Genomic DNA, 17405 nt, shown 5'->3' with positions numbered 1-17405 from the left:
GGAGCAAGATGCCACAATGGGTATCAAATGAGACATTTAAGACAAGAGAAGTAGGTATTGGCTAGGCCAAAAGCTAAAATATGAATTCATCAACCCTGAACCTGGGATAAGCATTTTTCTGTTCAATAAGTTTTATACTCGGGATACTAGTGGGCAGGAGACTGTCTTCTGTGTCATGAAAGTTGCAGGGGCATTTCATTTCATTGTGAATAGGGCTAAATACAATAGGTTCTCAAATGATGTGTGTGTCACTGTTAGACATAGTAATCATATCTGTAGTGAGTATACTGCAGTAAAGTATGGTCCGAGTTAGTCTTTTCTAAATGATTACAAAGTAGGGTATAAATGTTTGATTGAGAATATGTATTATTAAGGTACAGTGCCTTCAGAGAAACATTTGAATCCTGGCTATGTTAATTAAAATGACTCCAGCTGCTTGATAAATACTAGGTGCCAGGATAGTGATAACTGACATCTTACAGATGTCACAGCAAGTCAGTGTGGTGTCATTTGTACTTCAGTTATAAATATTGCCTGAAATTTAATTTGAGGACAGTGCTTAGCAGCAGCGCTTTATAGACAATGCCAGCTCCAAAAGTTAATGTTTGGCCCTATTAGCCCCTACGAGAAACAAATAGAAGCGCAAGCACCAGCACCACAATTTTTGCATAAGACCATGCAATGTAAGTTTGGGCTTCTAAGAAAATACATTCATAATGCCCACAATTGCCCTGTGTGCCATTGCTCTGACCAAGTGACCAAATATAGCTACATAGGCAAAGGAAGTGGAGTTCTAGCTTTTAAACAAGGAATAGCTTTCATGTAAGATAACTTTAATAGCCTTTACTGGTTTTCTGCAGTTTTCTGTTTTGCTCTTCCTAGTTTCCTACCTGTCATCTTTTCCAAAGTAAATAATAGATCTTCAGAAATGAAGCTGGTAGCTGCTTAATAACAGCACATACCATTTCACAGCTCTTTTTCCCCTGGAAGTTTCATATGCAGCTTTCTGAAATTGTAAAGCCGGTAAAATAAAACGGCAGGTTATTTTTATAGGGACTTAACATGGGATACCCTGGTGATTTTCCTTCCCACAACTGCTAAATCCTAGCGATATACTTCTTGCCTTTTATGTTTTCTATTATTGAGACTCTCGTACCGTGAGCTTTCCTAGTAAGTTACATCTGACTTGTCTTCACACTGAAGAATAATCTCCCTGAAATGAATGAATCGAGTGCTGCTGCTGTCTTCAGAGGTTTTATCCATGGATGGAGCAGAGTTTTTGAGTGTATTTTATATCATAACAAGGAATGCTGACACCGGTCTACACTAGATATTTGAAATACAGGGGTATGTATGGATTAGGGAGTTTATAAGAATATATATATATATATATATATATATATATATATATATATATGTGTGTGTGTGTGTAAGTTTGTATGTGTTTGGGAACTGAAAATAGACCTTGGCATTTTTAGTACACAGTTTCCCAAACAGCCCCCAATTAGTGAATTTGGGATTCATTTTCTTTTTCTTGCACACAATATTTAGCATTCATTTTCTTTTTCTTGCACACAATATTTAGCAAGTTAAGGGCCCCATTGAGCCACTTAATTATTAACTCATAGGAATGCAGTTTAGAAATAATAAGATTTGTATTCTGACTTGGTTTTGCTAAGCAGAGTTAATAGAGAATGTCTCCTCCCAGTAGCATGGAGCTAAAGTATATATTTTTTTCTTTGCTCAGCTAATGCTGTTAGTGGAAAAGCAGTCTGGGTAGTCCCTTTTCTAATTAAGGAAATGCAAACATCCAATATAATAGGAAAAGCTTAAGGAACTCTTGTCAGCACACTGGCATCCAAAAAGAGTAGAAATTGAGTTTGTTATTGTGTATAATCCTGAGGATTTGGTATGTGGGGCTGGTAGCAGCGAAGGGGTTAAAGGAAGATAGAGTTTCATTGCACACCTGGCAATGATTTGGCCCCACATAGCACTTCCTTCATGCTGGAAGAAGCCCACATAGGGTGAAATGCCGAGTGCACATTGTTCTTTGGGCATATATTTCCTTACTGTGAAAATAATACTAAAATCTAAAAAGCAAAAAAAGGATTTTTTTAAATAAAATTACATTTTTTAGCAGGTTGATCACTGAGATGTATTGCACTGGCAGTAGGTTTAAAAAAGGCCCATTTTGTTTTTATTTAAAAAAAAAAAAAAACAACTTATTTTTGTGGTACTAAGTCCTCCACCGCTGTATCACTTTGGGGCCCATTTATCAAAGTACGATTGGTTGCGATTACAAAAAATTTGTATTTTTTGTAAGTTTTCGAACTGTGAGTATTTTGTACAATATTTTCTTTAATTTGCGCAACTTTTTCGTACTTTGCACAATAATTTGTCGTATTTGTTGCAATGAGTATAAAAGTTTCGGAATTCATTCCAGCTTCGGTATCGTGACTTTCTTTTGGCCAGGTTGGAGCTGCAGAGTGCCATTGAGCCCTATGGGAGGCTTTCCTTGGGCCGGGTTGGAGCTGCAGAGTGCCATTGAGCCCTATGGGAGACTTTCCTTGGGCCGGGTTGGAGCTGCAGAGTGCCATTGAGCCCTATGGGAGACTTTCCTTGGGCCAGGTTGGCGCTGCAGAGTGCCATTGAGTCCTATGGGAGGCTTCCCACATCATGCATTGAAGTGTCAAAGTCAGAAAGGGTTTAGTTCCGTTTACAATCGTTGCAATACAAAAATTTTGTGACTATCTGGTCGCCATTCGCAAATGATCGATTCAATATGAAAATTTCTGAACTTTCGGATCACAAGTACAAAATTTTCGTATTTAGACATTTTTTTTGTAACATTTGCCATAATCAGAAATGATCAGATTTCATGATTTGGATTCATACATTAGTGAATCGGCCCCTAAGTGTTTGGGGTAAATACAGTGTTCAGTAAATAGTGTCTTGAAACAAGGTGCCTTTATCAGAAATGTGTTCTGTTTTTGGCTAATAGGCACATATGCAATATCTTCTAAAGAAGGGCAATAAATGCCCTTTTTGAAAGATGATTGCATATTGCTCCATTTATTACAGAGCAGATACTATCTTGGGTTTCTCATTGGCACCTCTGAAGGCAGCTTGAAAGCTGGTGGGGGAGGATTGTTACAATACAAAAGTTGTTAGTGAAATCCGAACCATCTGGCTGATTATCAGGAATGCTGTGTAACTGCATTCTTTGTGACAGCTTTTCACCAAGATTTACCACGTGTGTCTGTCTGGTATTAAGCCAGCAAACAGCAGAGGGGTGTTTTAACATGTCATGGTTTCTCATTCAGAGGTTAGCGTGGGGATCCAACGCCTGAGGAAGCTCCCTTGCCAACCTTTGAGTCAGCAGGTTTTCTTGTTAATGTTTACCTTTGGCAGTTTCTTGCACTCTTTATTGCAATTCATTTTACTGCGGTGGCTTTTGCTACACAGCTCATGGAGTATGAGGCTGACCCTAAACACAAAGCATTCATTCAAGGCATTAGACCTGTCAGTCATTTATCATCTCCTTGTATTTTCTGGGTGTGATACATCTCTAGCCTTTCTCTTTCTGGTTACTTTTCTTGTCTCTTTCTTTTCCGTACTCTCTCTCTCTCTTTTTTTTTTTTTTTATGTTATTTATTTGCTTACTTTAAACTTGTGAACAGTGCAGTGTTCTCTCTATGCTTTGTGCTCAGAGACACACCCAATTAATGACAATAGTAAGTAGTACAAATTGTACAGTGCGCAGAAAATTCAGTATGTCCATGAAATAAATACATGCATATATTTGCCACCATTCTGTGAGCAAAACAACATTTCTGTGCACACACTCTTCAGGCATCTGACACCAAAGTTTGCGACAAATAAGATCCTGTAGAAATACCATGGGCCTGTGAAGTTTAATTAAAGCAGGAGAAAAAGCTCAGGGTATCAGGGAAGCAAATAACTTTCCTCCTTAAATGTTGATGGAGAGTTCTTTCCTTGAACCCCCTTTAAAACAATTGTATTGTGTGGGTCAGCTGTGTCCATACAAATCTGTTTAGAGATTAACCATCCCCATTGTTTCTCATAGAAAATAAGAGGTAGAACTCGACATACAACAGCCTTTAAAGGGGTAGTTCACCTTTCAGTTAACTTTTAGTATGTTCTAAAATGGCCAATTCTAAGCAGCTTTTCAATTGGTCTTCATTATTTATTTGTTATAGTTTTTTAATTTCTTGCCATCTTCTTCTCCAACTCCTTGCAACTTTCAAATGGAGGTCACTGACCCCGGCCAGAAAACTATTGTTGTGTGAAGCTACAGTTTTCCTGTTATTGTTCATTTTCATAACTTATTTTTGTATTCAGGTCCTCTCCTATTCATATACGTCACTCATTCCAACAATTCCCCACAATTCCCCTGGCTGCTAAGGTAATTTGGACCTTAGAAACCAGATAGCTTCTAAAACACCAAACTGGAGAGCTGCTAAACAAATATTTTAAAAAAACTACAAATAAAAAATAGGTTTATTCACCTATAAATTAACTTTTCGTATGATGTAGAGAGTGATATCCTGAGACAATTTACAGTTTTCTTAATGTATGCTTTTTTAATGATCTTTTTTAAAACCAAACAAAAAAAAACAAAAAACTCAGCAACTCTCCAGTTTGAAATTTTAGCAGCTATCTGGTTGCTGTCCTAGCAACCATGTACTAGTGTGGGTAAAACATTGAAATATGAATAGGAGAGGCCTGAATGGAAAGATGAGTAATATAAATAGCAATAAAATTGTAGCCTTACAAAGCAATGATTTTTTGCCTTCAAGGGTCAACTATAACATATAACACTAACATACTTTAAATGTTAATTTGAAGGTGAACTACCCCTTTAGGACCAGGTCACACAAAGAGTTTGCCCCGCTTCTCTCCACCTGTGGGTTTTCAGTCCAGCGGTGAGAAATGGATCCACACTAATACGCATCACCTTGTAGCTGCATGGAGCAGAAGCCGAGATTGGAGCGAAAAAGTGAAAGCAAGCACGCAGACGGAAGCTGTGATTGTCTGTGCAGCTACAGGCAATGCCTATTGGTGCGGATCTGCTTCTCTCTTGCTCCATATGACTGGGGCCTTCATGATCCCAAAGTTTGGAGCCTTGGTCTTCACTGTTTGTGCTCTGGGGTGTAATATAGGACCCTAGGAGGGTCCAGGCTTTCAAGATATGCTCTGTGACAGCTCATTCTGCCTTGTGTAACCTTACAGGCCGCAGGAACCCAGAATGGCTGTTTTTCTGTACAGACAAGATTCTTAATGAAGCCTCAAAGTAATGGCGAGGTGGCAAAAAGTTTATGGTTTAAAAGCTGAATGACTCTAATTAAGCTCCTTGAAAATGTGTGACACAGATGTTGTGTGGCCCCCACACTACAATAGCTTGTTATTGCACGTGGCTTTTCTTAGTAGTTGGCGGGCAGCACTGTTCATTTGTACTATTGCTTGCTGGCCACAAAGCAGTAATTGTCAGTTGTCAGTACTCTGGTGGGAGGGGTACAAAGAAAACTACTTCTGCATAACTTCCTAACAACACAAAATGTAAAATATTTGCACAAAATATTTCAATTATTTTAATAAGGACATGCTTATGAATAGCACAATAAACTGTCAGTGTGCACCAGTTTCTATTTTATGTTCTGTTCTAACCGGACTTTTGTTTAACATTTGTGGGTACTTTTTTGTCACTCTCAAATATTTTTTTTCACTCTTGAGTGAATTGCATTAGACAATCACATATGTGTTTAACAGAATGCTGAAAAGTATATTGACTTATTGGTTTGGCCACTGCAGCCTGTGTTTACCGTTAGGGACTAGAATTTGGACGCTGGTCAAGTTGCGCAGAATTATGTTGGCTATTAAAGTAGTCAGAAATCTGCTGCTGTTTCTGGCAGGATCACAATAGCCTATTCTGGGAGACTCCACACACACATTATGTCTCTGAGCTGATTTTTTTCCCCCCCATTTCTTTTCATAATAAAACATATTGCAGCCCGGTGAAGCTGGTTCTTTTACAGTCTCCTTCATAAAAGGCAATTCATCTATTTTATTTCTTCTCTTGCTACCTGCAGATTTTCATTGTACTGCAATCGTGTTTATATCATTTAGGTCAAAGCAGTGTGTAAGTACAACCGTAGGGCTGGCAACTTAATCCCATTGGTTTGAACATGGGCTTAATACAACCCGCATGAGGCATTTGGCAAGCGCATGTACCAGTTGCAAAATTTGCAGTTTCATTTTTTTTTTTTTAATCGAACTCCATGCTGCCTGTTCTTTCAAGCATGAATAATACCATAGCGTTCACTGTACAGACAAGTGATTGTGCAAAGTTCATGGAGAGGCAGATGGCTTAAAAATAGATTAAAGCACCAGTAATGCCATCTTTTTTTTTTAACAAATGACATTTGACCCCTGTTTATCTTGCTGGTTAAGTACCAGAATAATTGTGTTCCATAAAAGTTATCTTTTTATTTGCTATGTAAACGTGTGCCCTATTGCCCATTTAGAATTGAAAGTCTGCCCCCCATGGCTACTCAGCAGTGTATTTATTTAAACTGTATTTGAACCTCTGAGCAAACACACAGTTTCAACTAGTGAAGGGTAACTACACTATATTTAAAGTCATAAAAAACGCTTTCAATTTTTTTTCAGTGTGTATGTTACTGGTCCGTTAAAACTGCTCCACTGGAGCTGTTATGGTCAGGTCCATACAGGAGACATTGCCCAGCATGGCCCAACTTGATAAGGCTCTCTGGTGCTAAGGTACAAACTGCAAAGTAAGCAAAGTGTTCAGTTTGTTGGGCTGGGAAAAATTGCAGATTAGTAAGCATTTGTCATAATAATTTTGCAATGCCCAATAAAGTTCTGAAATTAATCGAAGGAGGTGTACTGCATGCACACATTTTATATCTAAAGCTCCTAAATTAAGAACAACACCAAACTCTGCATTACATTCTTATAATGGTCTTCTCTACAAATGTGACCTGCTGTCCAAGTAAAACTCAAGTTTTTTGGGTTTTTTTTAGGTGTTGTTGATCCTTTAAGAAGAATAGGTGTAAGTAGAGTCAACATAGTAGAATAGTTGAGCCTAGATCTACCTACATTCTGTAAGATTTGATTTTAAAGAGAAGGGCAAGAAATTGTCCCATGTCTAGAAGACACAATGGGTCAATTACAAGTCCCGGAGTCACAAGTACAAGAGTGTGCCTCTTAGCACTCACTTTCCTTATGGCACCCCACGTGCTTGCTGCACTGGGATGGATGAAAAATTTGGTGCTTGGTGGCAAAAGCAGCATCAGGAGACAAAGCTCAGCCCTGACCTTAGGTAGGCAATTAGGGCACGGCCCTAATGTAGGCTGTGTACATTCTGTACATTGTACCTCTGAATTGCACACATGGTAGGAGACGGGAAGGGGGACTCCTAATTTTCTCCTTCATCCCACCACTCACTAATACAGCACTGATGCAGTCAGCGCTGTATTAGTTAAGGGAGCCGCAGGCCTCTGCTCTCCAAAATGGAGCCCAGGAGTTTTTTTTGGCCTTTTTGCATACTGGGAGGAGAATAATAATGAACACTTATTGGAAGCACTAAGTTTGCCATACATTGGCTTGTATTTGCTGTCTTCTCAGACACTCAGGCAGGCAGATTTTTAAAAAATGTAGTTTATACGATTCAGGTAAATGAAAAAAATAGAACCGCTAAATCTGGCCCTAAAAGTTTGCAGTGTATTGGCCTTATAGGACTAAAAAAATTCTATTCCCAATCCATATGCATTTGGGAATATAGTACCAGAAAAGTGAGGAAAGTGAAGGGACCTGGATGTGGTCATCTTCAGGTGGGCCTAAATGGGATCTGATCATTGGCTTGGAGATAAAGGACAAGCTGAATGTGTTAGAGCAATCATGGCTGCTGCTGCTCATATAAATAAGTACAAATCAGTAGATAAATAATGTTCCCTGTGCTTAAAAATGTAAGGCAATATGTTTTTATGACCATTTATTAAAAGAAAAATTTAAATTGAAGTTGAAATAAGATCTGTGAATAAACTTTTGTATTTTTCTCTCCGCTTCGCTAGTTCACAAAAGATTGTTATTCAGTTATGTTCTTACAATTAATAAAGATTTTTTATTGCATTTGGTAACAAAGCATTTTGTTTTCTAGGTTGGGCTCACGTGGTATGTGCACTATATATACCCGAGGTTCAGTTTGCTAATGTTTCTACAATGGAGCCGATTGTGTTACAGTCTGTGCCCCATGAACGATACAACAAGGTAAAATTCTTTACCTGAATTAAGTTTAGATACTTAGAATTTCTAATGCAAGTATCCATAAGGGAACAAGTCAGTAGGTGTCAGATGAATTTTTTTTTAAACAATCGTTTCAGGATAAGTTGGTCTTACGATAACGGAAAGATCTTTTACAAATCTTAACGTGTATGGCCAGCTTAAGGGTTCTTTCTGAAATATGGAGCACCATATTTAAACATTAAGAAAATACATAAGGACTGTTTTGCTATCGATATGGATTCTACCTAACTTCATGTACAAAGTACTGTCTTTTTGTTAGAGCAAAAAAAAAAAAAAACAAACAAACTTTTTTCTAACTAGGTATCTGTGGGAAATGTCCTTCAGGGACTAGTAATATTAGTAATACTCTAATTTGTGTCTCTCCAACCAGCAGCTACAAATAAATTATTTAATGGCAACAAATGTCCTATTTTATTTGAGAGATTTTCTTTTTGTAATTCTGTAGAGGGTCATAAATGGCATTTGACTGTCTACCTCATCAAGATTCCTTGCATTATAGAGAGCTTATTTGCTATGTACATGTGTTCCCCCGTGCCTTATTTCCACTTGAATTGCTGCCCCTTTGGCTACCCAGCAGCTTAGTTTATAAACTAAAGCAGAGCCTCTAAAGAATACACATGGTAAAGGGAACAACACTTCTATAAAAAGGCTTTTTTCATGTTGGTGCTTTGACGTCTGACTTACAGATACACAAAGAACAAGTGATGATATAGTGTCTGAGAAATGGACTCTGTACATAAGTATAATATCCATATAATTTTATCTTTAACTGGAAACTGACATGACTGCTAATATGTCTTACCAAGCTTTTTAGAATGTATGTTATATCTAAGAGTGATGATGTCTATTTGTAAGCTTAGAATCACCTGTAAATAATCCTATGGGAAATGCATAATCACTGTATTTTGTTTAGGTTTATATACCTCAGGAGTTCTGTTACAATATGAAGGAGCAATCTGTACATGACACGTTGTTTAGATCATGGAATTTATTATTACTTTTAACAAAAGGGTGTTGGGCAAAGTTAAAACACATTTTTTTATTTTAATAAAGTTTTCAGAGTGGGGGCAGTGTATTTTATGTAATGGCTGTTGGCATGTAGCCCCATAAATCCAGTCTAGTGATTGTACTAAGAGGTTACTTTTCTGTACTTAAAAAAATTACGCTAGTAGAATAGCCCGCAGCTGACCATGGCTACTGGTCAGTGTTAAACATTTAATTGTATGGGAATTATGAATCGTATATGGCAAAACTGTAGTCACTATTGCAGGAGAGCACAGAAATTTAAACTCCTTTATGTGCTGTAGGCAATACATGTTCCAGCCATTAGAATGGGTAGTGACTACCCACAGGTCAGGACGCTTTGGCCGTTCACTATAAGAGGACTGTGGCTATCAAAATATCTTTTGAGAAATAATTTTAAGCTGATTATGTGTAGTATTTTATAAACATTCTCCGTACATGAAGCATTCTAAATGGGGAAAGACAAAAGTTCACTGTATGACTGGCTAATGAAATAAACATTTTCTGTATGCCTTAATTACCAGTGCTATTAACCCTACTCTCAGTAATTATTTTTATCTTGTATTAAATTGTTTAAAGAAATGTATGGCAATTACAGACCAAATATAATGTTGTTCTATTAGTGTTTGTCAATATAGTAGCATTACATATTTTAGCAAACAGCAAAGGCTGTTTTAAGAAGAAGGAAGCAGCCAGTAATATGCTCCCATCATTTTTCATTATTTCTTTCTTTTGTTTTGCATTTTGGGACTAGGTATGATGGTGATAAACAGTATCTGAAGGTCCTCCCTGTCTTTTAGTTTTGTGTTACTGCTACAGAGTATTACAGGCCTTAAAGGGGACCTGCCACCCAGGCATGAAAAACTGTATAATAAAAGTCCTTTTCAAATGAAACATAAAACCCAGATTCATATTTTCATTAATGCATCCATGCCTATTATAAAGACATTTAGAATCACAGCTGTCATATATTGTCTTCCCCGCCCCTATGCCTTAGGCATAGAGGCGGGGCATACTATTACCTTCACTTTCTATTCAGCACTCGCTTTCTTCTTCATCATCTAAATGTGTAACCAGTAGAATTTGGGGTGATACAAAGTTTGTTTTAATTATAATGACCACAAAATGGCTGTGTTTAATTCCAAGACTAAAGTAAACAAGATTTATATTTTTATATAGTGCTTGACAAAAACAATAGAAAATAATTTGGAATTATTTATTAACATGACAGATGCTACCCCCTTCAAGTGATCCCTTCTGTGATTTTATATTCAACTACAGTTGTTCAAATGCACTTGTAGCTCTGAGCCAGTGCAACATAATTGTACTAAATTTGAAAACCTCAAATTGAGAAGGATAAAATTCTTTTGGATGTTATAAATAAATTGGCCAAAATCTGTAGCATCAGCCCTTAGCAAGAAAAGGCTATAGTAATTAGTTTGTTTTGAAAATCCATGGATAGAGAAAGTAATCCACTTTTTTTTCACATATATTACATGTATAGGAAATAATAAAATACAATTCTGCTGCAGGCTGAAAGTACACATTGGGGGCAATTCACAAAAGTGGAGATAGCCCATTTGTTTGGAGTAAAAATGTTGTAGCTGAACATTTATGTATAGATAACATATATTATATGTAATGCCATTATTGTCACATTTAACACAAAATCTGATTGTGTTATATTTTGTACACCTTCAGGCATTCTTTTTTTAATGCCATGGTCATCAGCTATTTGAGTGCCAAGCTGAGGGCATTCTTAATGGGGACTGCTTTAATGCCAAAGGTCTCTTTGGGCAAGAACAATAGCTGTTTGGCCTGCACCACATTTTTCCATCACAGCAATTAGTCACTGCAATTTGGAATTTTAAAAATAGCAGCAACTAGTCACCTTGTCTGTTTTCACCCTTATGTTTGAGTAGAAAACAAGGGGTTTTGGATATCAAGGTGACTGGAAAATAATAGGGAGCAAACAGTACCAGCTTACGTTGTGTATTTATCATTATGGTTTTACTGATATGTCTTCTCAAAAGGTTAGTGATCCACCACTTACCCACCTTCTTGTTTTTGTTCTTGTCCTCACTTTCTTTTTCCTTGTTTTTTTTCAATTTCCACATTACTACTTGCAGAAAGCAGTATGTTCAGTATGATAAAAAGGTGCTCCTGTGTCAGTGATGTAACAGCATTGAAACATGCCTAACTGGAAAAATCTATTTAAGAAAGATGAACTATGGCCACTGAGTTTTCACTGTTTTTTTTTTTATATTTAGTGTACCTTTTGGTACTCTCTCTATATCTTTTCATTTAGAAGCAGAACTTCTCCCTACACTTGGAGGAAGTGGCCATGAATCCTCACCCCTCCCTAGCATTTCAAGATAAAGTGTTTTCCGTATGGCATTCCTTTCTTTTTTTCATTAATCAGTTAGGAGCTCAGTGGCTAGTCTAAGCTTTAGTTCTACCCTGCATACATGCTGCAGACAGTAATTGGGTTAAATGGATAGTTCTGCAGAGTAATGTATTTCTCTTTAGCTATTGTGTTGGTAATGTTGTACAAACGTTTTACATTTTTACATTTTTCAGTGTTAAAATAAGTTCATTGGCAGGGTTTCCCTTTTTTTCCCCTTTACCGTTTTCCTTATCCAAAAAGTCTGCCTGTGTTGTCATGTTATTGCACAAACATTTGTATCTCATCTTAGATTTATTTTTGTTATTAAAAATTCCATGTGTTGGAGCCGGTGTTACTTGGGCCTCTCATATTATTATTGCTAATCTGGCTTTGGACTAGACAGAAACAGGAAATGAAGGAATCGAGACTGGAGACAAAATGGCATTTGCGTCCCTTTGATGTGTGCAAGGATATGCGGGGATTGTCATTGACGAATAAACCTGGCCAAATAGCAAGCACACACAAATAATTTACATCTCAAAACATACACTGGAGGGAAAGTAACAGGGATAAAAAGGGGGAAACAATCCTATTTAACCCTTACCTGAGCAGTGTTTCCTCCTGAGCAATACAGTGTAGTCAGGAGGTGTATGGTAACTCCATTACTGCCAAATGAAAAAGGCAATAAAAAGCACAGGCCTTATTTTTCTACTTTTTAGTGTAATGCCATTTTATTGGTGTTAGAACCCAAACGTGAAACAAATTTTATGTAATGATATATGTTGAATGCCACTGCCTTATTAGGCTAACAAATCAGGAATAAATGGAGCTATACAGCTTTTTCAAAATTATCAGTTATTGTATGTTTCTATTAATTAGAAATTGTACATGGGTTTGGCTGTGTGTTAAACAACTTTTCTTTTGCTTTCCCCCCCAATCAGCCATATTTGCCCTATCATGTGATTGGCCAAATTGGTCAAAGTACCACCAAGTGATTTGATTTTGTGAAATGAGCAGATCATATAGTATACCTAGCTTAACTTGTATCTTCTGGTTTGATGATTTATATAGCTTTTAACATGTTATTTCAATTATACATACAACTTTTGCTAAGTGAAAGGATCATGCCTTCAGGGCTGGGAGTATTCAGGAAGGAGATAAAGTTTGCCAAGAACAGTGCCAGTCTGTTTGATAAGCAGTGGGATTTCCATGGTCCCTGTTGAATAATAGACCCTATTTTGACTAAAGCTAAACCCATCACATCTCACTATTTATAAACAAATGTGGGAAAGTCTCCTCTGACTTTGAAAATGCAAGTGATTTTGGCTCATAATAGATGGGACCTTGGGGCATTGAAAGGGGATAAGTGCATGCATGCTGGTGCTGCAGTAAAGGCACAGATCTGCATTGTGCCAGCCTGTCAAGGACCAGTGCTTGTACTAGTAGAAGAGAGGTTAAAACCTTCCCTGACTGTAAAACTTGTTTTCTATGTGTAGACTGGAGGTGTCCTCTTCCCGTGGGAATATAAGCACTTTTGCCCTTTTTATGGCTGCAAACCATGTTAAAGCAAGTAACCCTGCAATCATAGGGTTGGATGCACATTTCTTTACCTTGATCCAGTTGATCAGTTTGGCAGATATATTGCAAGAAGTTTTACATTTACAGTGAGAAGACTTTTAAGGTTGGGGTTGTTTTCTCTGGAAAAAAAAATACGCTTGCAAGGGGACATAATTATTCCTTACAAATACATTAGAGAGGATTATAGACAGATAGTGGGGGATCTTTATTTCCATAAAAACAATCTTTGCATCAGAGACCACCTGTTTAGATTAGAGGGACAGAACTTTTATTTGAAGCAGCGCAGGTGGATCCTCACGGTGAGGGCAGTGAGGTTGGAGAATGCCCTTCCTAGTGATGTTGTAATGGCAGATTCTGTTAATGCCTTTAAAGCTGGCCATACACGCACTGATGATATTGTATGAAATCTAGTTTCATACGATATTTGGTGACTCTGCGAGGGGACCGATATCGCAAAAGGCAGCGGATATCGACTTGCTGATTGGTCCCATTAAAAGATTTTGAGCAAAATCTACGTTCAGGGCTGAATTGGCAGAAGGAGGTAGAAATCCTATTGTTTCTACCCCCATATCTGACGATTCAGCCATGAATATCTGTGGAAGGTGGGAAGAATCTTTTGTGCTACCAGTGGTCGCACTAAAGATCGAAAATCGCTACGTGTGTGGCCACCTTAAGAAGGGCTTGGATGAGTTCTTAAACAATCATAATATCCAAGGCTATTGTGATACTAAAATCTACAGTTAGTATAGATATTGGTATATACAATAAGGTCATTTTTTTCAAGCAACTAATTCCATTTCAGTATTTTATTGGGTAAATGAGATCCTGCAAATATGTTTTAAAAAAAAAAATAAAAAATCAAGTAAAGAGACCCTCCCCTTTTTGTAAAACCTACTATTGCTCAAATATTTTCTCTTTTCATCTAATAACCTATAGGCTAATGCTCACCCACTTGGTTTGAAAGCATAGCCGGGGCAGTTGATGATCACATCTCAATTAGAGACTGGTTTCACCTTTATTGGGGCTCATCACTGTATTGCGGTGTACAGTGTGGCGCATATGTAGAACGAGGGAAGTGGATCCTTCAGAAAAGCAAGTGCAGAGATACTCCCTGCAAGACCAGAGAATTGGTTCTCACAACATCTGACCTGCTACTACTTATGTCTTTGATTAAGATGCCATGGTTGCAATGTCTTTGAAAGATATAGATTTTGTGGTGCTGGAGCCATTACTCTATAGATACACAAACACACGCACTAAAAGGACAAAGGAAGGCAAGAACTAAGTGGTGTTCTGTAATCCACCACCATGTGACCTCAGTCATTAATATTTATTAGAAATCCATACTCCACTTTTTTACAGACGAGGAGCACAGACTTACCCTAACAAAAAAATACTCCAATCTGTTGTATCTTTTCCTTGTTCTAATGTACCCGTACTATATTCTGTAGGGTAATCCAGTCATTTCTGTTTTAATATGCAGGATTGTATTAAAATTACAATGATATATAAAATAATTGAGACCTCAAAGATGAAAACTCCTGTTGTGCCTCTTTCTGTTACACTGAATAAATATCAGTGGAAAATGCAATTGTATCCTTAGGTATGCACCCATATTACTGCATATTCACAACTTAGTCAGGAAAAGTTTCATGTTCTGTTGGTGCAAGTGTTTTTATGGTGTTCAAGGTACAGTATGTCAGAATAATCAGAATGTGAACACACTTAAGCTGATGAAGGGGTGTGCCCCAAAAAAGTTCTCATGGTTTGCAATAAATAAACTTGCAGGTGTATCCTGCTGAAATAGCCCTGTTGTGCCAGTATTTTTGCAAATTTGAACACACTTAAGCTGGCCATACATTGACAGAGGTTGCCAAACGAGCAGAGTATTCCCCAATATGACCACAATATTGGATTGGTGTGATCGTTTGCATTTGTGTGATGCATACACACACACACACATACATATACCATGGTCTGGGGAGGGGTGTTCACTCTGTCGCTCATCTATAGTTGTGTCACTGATTGCACTATACTGGTGGATGATATGGCTTGTTCCGTTTGACTACTGTAAATTACCTAAGGCTAATGTCACATAGATATATCGGATGTGACAAAAAGCAGATCCAGGTTCAAGAGAGCGCCTCAGCAAGACATTTGTGCATGATTTCGTGTAACTGAAGGTATCACTGTGGCAAAATGTGACCCTAAAAGGCACCTCATCTGCTGCCAGTTCTCTGTGTAACGCCCAGAGCTCATTTACATTGTTTTATTTTAAATTCCCTCTTTTGCTTAAAAAAAAAGAAAAAAAAAAATGAAATGCATAGTAATGTAAAGTGTACAAAACAGAAAGTCAAAATTGTTCTCCATGTTTATAGGAGCATTGGCTTCAAAATTAAGGGTGATTTCCTCAAAAACAGATGTAGCAATAGACACTGCGGCCAGAATCACAGATACTGTGAGACAGGTTCCTCACAGTCATATCTAGCTGCAGTTCTGTATATCAGCTTGCATGTATTTAGCGTCCGCATATTATAGCACTTTACAGAGATTGTTCACATCAGTCTCTGCCTCAGTAAAAATGGAAAGCTATGGTTCATATCACATCTCAATAACACTGGTGGTGTTTTTATCAGGAGCCGGTTAACCTGCTGTGTGTTTTTTTGGAGGGTGAGAGAAAGCCAGAATGACTGAAAGAATTGCACACAGACACAGGGAAACCAGGCAAACTCCTTGCAGACAAGATATCACCCTGGTTGGTACTGAATTTGGCACTCCTGCAAGGCTGCAATGCTAACATCACATTATTATTATCAATTATTTATAAAGCACCAACATATTCTGCTGCACTCTACAGAGAAAGAAGTCTGTTGATTCTCTGCTTTTCAAGTTTGTCCCATAAACTAGGGCTGTCATAGAACCATTATTTCCTGTGCCATTTCCATTTGTAGATTTGTGAGAATTGCTACTGGCAGAATCCTCCAGGAGATTGAAATAGTAACTTCCTCACTGTGACTGATCAAAAGGTGAAGTCAGCCAAGACATGATCATAGAAGGGATGCATTCTTGTGAATTTTTCTGGCTAAACCTTCTCATTGGCTTTTTTGTCAGCTGAAAGGTTTAGGCAGCCTTAGTATACTCACCGGTGAAGCCTGTTGTAATTCTGGGAGTTCACTAGTGACACCAAGAAGGCTACCAACCCAAACCCTCTCTGCTTTGAGCTCTGTAGTGTGGGTTCTCCACGACAAGCAACACCTTGGTACCTTCTTTGAGCATTTAAAGGCACACAAACGTTTTCATTTAATACTTCTTTTTGCATTTGTCTAATAACATCTCTGTGTTTGTCTGATATTTATTTTCCATTAGTATAGTATTGTGTTTGCAGCACTGAAAGAATAAAATGGCTAAGGGCATAGAAGTAAGGACAGAAATCATTCAACCTATAGCTAAATCAGAATTATCTGGTAATGCAATGGGAAGCTTGCCCATCACTTGTTTTAAGACTTTAGTGCCCAGGGGCACATCTAGGTTGGCTGCACCCCATCCACCCTTTGTCTATGCAAATTGCGATGCAGACAACAGGGGGTCATTTTGGGCAATTTTATGCTGCCATCTGTGCTAAAAAGAAATCTGTCACCGTAGCACTTCAGATTGCGCTACTGCTTTTCTGGATTTTAGCGTTAAATCAAATAAATTTGCCCTCCTTCTTGTCAGCCTTATGGTTACAGGGAAAATATGTACAGTTGGTTGTATAATAAAGCAAACTCACTTAAATTGTTTGGCAGAACATGATTTTAAAAAAAGTACAATTTCAGATATATTTCATAGTTGGGATTTTGTATGTGAGCTAGAGAGAACAGTAAGATAGTCAATATTGAAATAATTAGCCCATGTTATGCCTGTACAGAACCACAAACCGAATTCAGATATTTACCCACACCTTGGATTTTTGATTTTGAATAGAGGCATGCCCTTTTGTTTGTTCTAGTGGTTCCAATTCTTCTTTTATTATTATTATTTTCAGACACATATTGCACTATTCAATAGTATACATGCACTCTTTGACCTGAAA

The 17405-nt window shown here is 37.7% G+C and overlaps 1 protein-coding gene across 9 annotated transcripts in view; it reads left to right on the top strand.

Moving 5' to 3' along the window:
• mllt10 (MLLT10, histone lysine methyltransferase DOT1L cofactor) overlaps positions 1–17405 on the top strand; it is a 137009-nt gene that overhangs the window by 52009 nt on the left and 67595 nt on the right. For 7 of the 9 annotated variants that reach the window (XM_012965640.3, XM_012965637.3, XM_004915433.4 and 4 more), the window contains one exon: positions 8201–8310. The exons of 1 other annotated variant lie outside the window; for it this stretch is intronic. In XM_012965640.3, coding sequence (XP_012821094.1) covers positions 8201–8310 — 110 coding nt within the window. Of the gene's footprint in view, positions 1–8200; positions 8311–15969; positions 16089–17405 lie in introns of all 9 variants that reach the window. One more of the 9 variants, XM_031903499.1, reaches the window with a different exon arrangement.

The sequence above is a fragment of the Xenopus tropicalis genome, chromosome 6, assembly GCF_000004195.4.
Source record: "Xenopus tropicalis strain Nigerian chromosome 6, UCB_Xtro_10.0, whole genome shotgun sequence".
Lineage (NCBI taxonomy): Eukaryota > Metazoa > Chordata > Amphibia > Anura > Pipidae > Xenopus > Xenopus tropicalis.
The sequence above is the reverse complement of the archived record's forward strand: the minus strand, read 5'-3'. Positions and strand labels throughout refer to the sequence as shown.